Source organism: Hypomesus nipponensis, chromosome 3, assembly GCF_054491055.1.
Source record: "Hypomesus nipponensis isolate SF chromosome 3, ASM5449105v1, whole genome shotgun sequence".
Lineage (NCBI taxonomy): Eukaryota > Metazoa > Chordata > Actinopteri > Osmeriformes > Osmeridae > Hypomesus > Hypomesus nipponensis.
Genome location: NC_140363.1, coordinates 2165001 through 2170360, shown reverse-complemented (window position 1 = coordinate 2170360; position 5360 = coordinate 2165001). Strand labels below are relative to the sequence as shown.

Below are 5360 nucleotides of genomic sequence, written 5' to 3'. Positions count from 1 at the left end.
GTAGGGAGGACTGGGGGTAGTCAGGAGAGGGCTGGGGAGGTAGGGAGGACTGGGGGTGGTCAAGAGAGGGCTGGGGAGGTAGGGAGGACTGGGGGTGGTCAGGAGAGGGCTGGGGAGGTAGGGAGGACTGGGGGTGTTCAGGAGAGGGCTGGGGAGGTAGGGAGGACTGGGGGTGGTCAGGAGAGGGCTGGGGAGGGCTCTGTAGATGTGCTATCGTGAAGTGGGTTGGCTTAGGTGACTGGATCAATACAGCGCTGGCTGCAGAGATGGAGGGTGAGGCATGACAACAACAACAACAACAACAACAACATCGTCATTAGAGATCCTGATTTACTGTCCATGTGTTGGTGTGTGTGTGTGCGTGCATGCATGTGTGTGTGTGAGAGAGAGAGCTGTGTCCTCAGCTTAAATCAGGTCAGAACAGACCACACATTCTGCAGGGTGTTAGGTCATGTGTAGAGTTACACGGTGACACCATTAGGAAGGTTGATGCTGTCTGTCTGAACTGAGCTCTCCCATTAGGAGGCCCTCTTCTCTGAACTCTCCTGTGGGTCAGGGAGCGAGGGAGGGAGGGAAGTTGGGTGGGAAGGAAATAGGAATAGAAGGGGAATGAAGAAGGAAGAAGATGAGTGGATGTGGGACAGACATGGGTGATTGGGGAGAGAAGAAAATGGAGGGGTGAGGAGACAGAGAGTGGGGGTGAGGAGACAGAGTGGGGGGTAAGAGGGAGGGAGAGGGGGAGTGAGGAGGGAGAGAGAGGGGGGTGAGGAGGGAGAGAGAGGGGGGTGAGGAGGGAGAGAGAGGGGGGTGAGGAGGGAGAGAGAGGGGGAGTGAGGAGGGAGAGAGAGGGGGAGTGAGGAGGGAGAGAGAGGGGGAGTGAGGAGGGAGAGAGAGGGGGAGTGAGGAGACAGAGAGTGGGGGTGAGGAGGGAGAGAGAGGGGAGTGAGGAGACAGAGAGTGGGGGTGAGGAGGGAGAGAGAGTGGGGGTGAGGAGGGATAGAGAGGGGGGTGAGGAGGGAGAGAGAGGGGGGGTGGGGAGGGAGAGAGAGGGGGGTGAGGAGGGAGAGAGAGGGGGGGTGGGGAGGGAGAGAGAGGGGGGGTGAGGAGGGAGAGAGAGGGGGTGAGGAGACAGAGAGTGGGGGTGGGGAGGGAGAGAGAGGGGGAGTGAGGAGGGAGAGAGAGGGGGGGTGGGGAGGGAGAGAGAGGGGGGGTGAGGAGGGAGAGAGAGGGGGGGTGAGGAGGGAGAGAGAGGGGAGTGAGGAGGGAGAGAGAGGGGGGTGAGGAGGGAGAGAGAGGGGGTGAGGAGGGAGAGAGAGGGGGTGAGGAGGGAGAGAGAGGGGAGTGAGGAGGGAGAGAGAGGGGGGGTGGGGAGGGAGAGAGAGGGGGGGTGAGGAGGGAGAGAGAGGGGAGTGAGGAGGGAGAGAGAGGGGGGGTGAGGAGGGAGAGAGAGGGGGGTGAGGAGGGAGAGAGAGGGGAGTGAGGAGGGAGAGAGGGGGGAGTGAGGAGGGAGAGAGAGGGGAGTGAGGAGGGAGAGAGGGGGGAGTGAGGAGGGAGAGAGAGGGGGGGTGAGGAGACAGAGAGTGGGGGGTAAGAGGGAGAGAGAGGGGAGTGAGGAGGGAGAGAGAGGGGGGTAAGAGGGAGAGAGAGGGGAGTGAGGAGGGAGAGAGAGGGGGGTGAGGAGGGAGAGAGAGGGGAGTGAGGAGGGACAGAGAGGGGGGGTGAGGAGGGAGAGAGAGGGGGGTGAGGAGGGAGAGAGAGGGGGGTGAGGAGGGAGAGAGAGGGGAGTGAGGAGGGAGAGAGAGGGGGTGAGGAGAGAGAGAAAGAGAGGGGGGATGAGAAAGGAGAGAGATAGTGGAGGGGTGAGGAGGGAGAGAGAGGGGGTGAGGAGGGAGAGAGCTAATAGAGAGGTGAGGAGAGAGAGAGAGAGCGAGAGCGAGAGAGAGAGAGAGAGAGAGAGGGGGGGGGGGGCGGAAGAGGGTCAGTGGGTCCATGCTTGAGGCCTGGTTCTGCTTTAAAGCCTTCTTCCTTGTTTGGTAAAAATGTATTAATCCACTGCTGAAGATTATGCCTGCTTTCCCTGACAAGCCTTCTTTAATATAACCCCCTATTCAAATACACTGCTATTGAGGGGGGCTGTGTGTGTGGGGGGGGCTGTGTGAGGGGGGGGCTGTGTGAAGGGGGGCTGTGTGTGTGGGGGGGGGCTGTGTGGGGGGGGGCTGTGTGAGGGGGGCTGTATGAGGGGGGCTGTGTGAAGGGGGATGTGGGGGGGGGCTGTGTGAAGGGGGGCTGTGGGGGGGGGGCTGTGTGAAGGGGGGCTGTGTGAGGGGGCTGTGTGGGGAGCTGTGTGAAGGGGGGCTGTGGGGGGGGGGGTACAGCATTCTATCCCTGTTTTGGCCCCCAGACACCTGATACACCTGTGTGTATGTGTGTTAGTCTGTGTGTGTGTATATGTATGTGTAAGGTACATGTGTCGTGTATGCATGTAGTGTGTATGTTTGTGTGTGTCATGTCAGTCGTGTGTGTAGTGTGCAAGTGTAATGTATATGTATGTAATATATTTGTAGTGTGTGTGTGTGTGTTACGTTCACGTGTAGGTGTGCGTGCATGTAAGTGTGTGTCTGGCTGGTCAGTGGCAGTGCAACCTGACCTGGAGATGACAAACAAGAAGAACAGGACACAGTTGAGACGTCTGGCTGCTGGTCTTTCTAATAGAGGAAGCTCATTTTCGGCCTACATCATATACATTTCAGTTCACTGGCTAGTTTCCTCAGGGAAATGCACTGTGGCGCTACGGGAATGTATGAGACGGAAATCAGTCAGTCGACCTGCTAATATACTTCGCTGATTGCGAACGAAGTCGTCTTCGATATGAACGTTTTCTAACGCAGTTAAAATTTTTACACAATAGTAAATATTTGACGATGATAAAAAAAAAAAAATCTTGGTGAAGCTGAGCTTCCTTTGCAGTCTTAAAGAAATCGCCACTGCTGGGGACTGTGGTCACAGTTCTACTGTACCTTACTGGAACCCAGCATGCAATACTGTAGTTTTACTGTACTAGAACTACAGAACAGCATGTCAACAGATCTCCTCAGGGTTGGACGAATTATACTGTGATGGAAGAAGGGAGGGAGGGAAAACGTGAGTGAGTGCGAGAGGCAGCAAGTGTGCGAGCGAGGGATGGAGCGAGCGAGCCAGACATTTCATGCACTTTATTTTCACCAGGGCAGCCTCTTAAAGCACTTCCCTCCTCTCTCCCTGCAGGTCTGACTGCCGTCTTCAGGGAAAAATCACGAGAGCGAGCGAGCGAGAGAGAGAGAGAGAGGGGAACAACCGGACAAATCAAACAATGATCCCCACGGCGACCGCCGACGGCCCCCCGGTGCCCCTGACGGTGCTGTCCCGCTGGTACCTGTACGCCATCCACGGCTACTTCTGCGAGGTCATGTTCACGGCGGCGTGGGAGTTTGTGGTCAACTGCAACTGGAAGTTTCCCGGCGTGACCAGCGTGTGGGCGCTGTTCATCTACGGCACGTGCATCCTCATCGTGGAGCGCATGTACCTGGGACTGCGCGAGCGATGCCCCCTGCTGGTGCGCTGCCTCATCTACACCCTGTGGACCTACCTGTGGGAGCTAGCCACGGGGCTGCTGCTCCGGCAGTTCGACGCCTGCCCCTGGGACTACTCCCAGTTCCGCTACAACTTCCTGGGCCTGATCACGGCCGAGTACGCCCTGCCCTGGTTCTGCGCCTCCGTCCTCGTGGAGCGCTTGGTCATCCACAACACGCTGAGGCTGCGCTACTACCACGCCCCTGGCAGCCAGGCGGGGGCGGGGGCAGGAGGAGGAGAGGGAGGAGGATGTGGGGGAGGTGGAGGAGGAGAGAGGGAGCGAGACGGAGGGACAGGTGGTGGAAGTGGGAACGGCTATTTGAAGGTGGACTGACCGGCGAGAGGAACGGGTGAAGATCTGGAAGGACGTCCCCACGCACACAGTCCCATGACTCTCAGCCTTTGCTCCACCTACCCACAGAGAGACAGTCGACTGTCAGACAGACAGAACACCGGCAAAACTGTCCCAGGCAGCCCATTCACAAAGGGAGAAAGTAAGAGAGAGAGAGACTGGTGCTGCTATGATTTGTGTCCTTTTAAGAAAGATAATCTGCCAAAGGGACAGGATGATTTGCTTTTAAAAAGCAACTCAGTACCATTTAAAAAGCTTAAATGGTGCTTTATGCAATTGGCTTTTTAAGTTAACGTGAGGTAGCTAACAATATTCAACCTCTGCATTTGAAAAAATGTATTTCTTCTATGGGTATCAATATTTAAAGTGCTGTAGTGCTGTAGCTTCTCATGTCTCACTAAAGCATCCTGCCCTGCACTCAAGAGCAAAGCAGCTCACTTCTAGTCATGGAGTCATGTCATGGAGAATGTTTTTCTACTGGTGGTTAGATAGGCCAATAATCGAACACATGTAAAAGTCTTTGTCTTCCAAAAGAAGTATGTATTGAAAAACACAATTGAGTTATTCTTAGTTCCTTTTCCTGTCATCTGCAACGTTGATCCATACACATATATGTATATGGTTTTGACCACAGCCTAAAATAACAGGGAAGCTGTAAATGAAATATTGACGACAATGATGATGACGACGATGATGCCGACGACGACAAAGAAGTAACTTTCCTTGTGTCCGCTACTCCTCTCAGTCAAGCGGTCTCCAAGTCCTCTCGGCTTGTGCAAGTGTGTGTGTGTGTGCATGTGTTGATCCTGTCTATCCCTGAAACATCCTGTCAGATCCAATAGATGGCAGTACAAGCATTCAAGCCTCATCTCTCATTGAAGAAGGCAGGGCTGCCATCTAGTGGACGGATGCTGTACTGACCCCTGACACTTGACATCAGTTGAGTTTTCAGTACTTGCCAGGCACAGTACAAAATAGACCCAAACCAAAATGTCCAAAATGGAACCCATACATAGCACGCAATATATACACATGAGCCGGCTGCCCCGAACAGAACGGCATCCCAGCATCGTCGTCAACATCATCTCTGTGTGGCGTCAGTGGCTGTCCTACAGGGAGGGCTGCTGTGCTGCCACCCCATGTGTTTCCTCACAGATCATTCTAGATTGACTTCAGAAGAAGCAACAGACCGGGATGATTCCAGCCCTGTCTACGGTACGTGCTAAAGGGCCAGTGTGCTAACTCTGTACCTAGACTACGGAGCGTGTTAAAGGGCCAGTGTGCTAACTCTGTACCTAGACCTTGGCATGCAGCTAAACTGTCTTCTCGATTCAACAATAAGGACTACCCTTCCGATTGTGTGATTCACGTTGAGAACGAAATCAAAAGGGTCCGTTCT

At 54.9% G+C, this 5360-nt stretch overlaps 1 protein-coding gene across 1 annotated transcript in view; it reads left to right on the top strand.

Annotated features, from left to right (window-relative positions):
• Positions 1 to 3334: 3334 nt before the first annotated feature.
• The window catches only part of tmem229b (transmembrane protein 229B), a 2330-nt gene continuing 304 nt past the window's right edge, over positions 3335 to 5360 (top strand). Inside the window, exon 1 of the mRNA XM_084683350.1 lies at positions 3335 to 5360. This exon is cut by the window's right edge and continues 304 nt beyond it. Coding sequence (XP_084539476.1) covers positions 3350 to 3943 — 594 coding nt within the window. The 5' untranslated portion in view covers positions 3335 to 3349 and the 3' untranslated portion in view covers positions 3944 to 5360.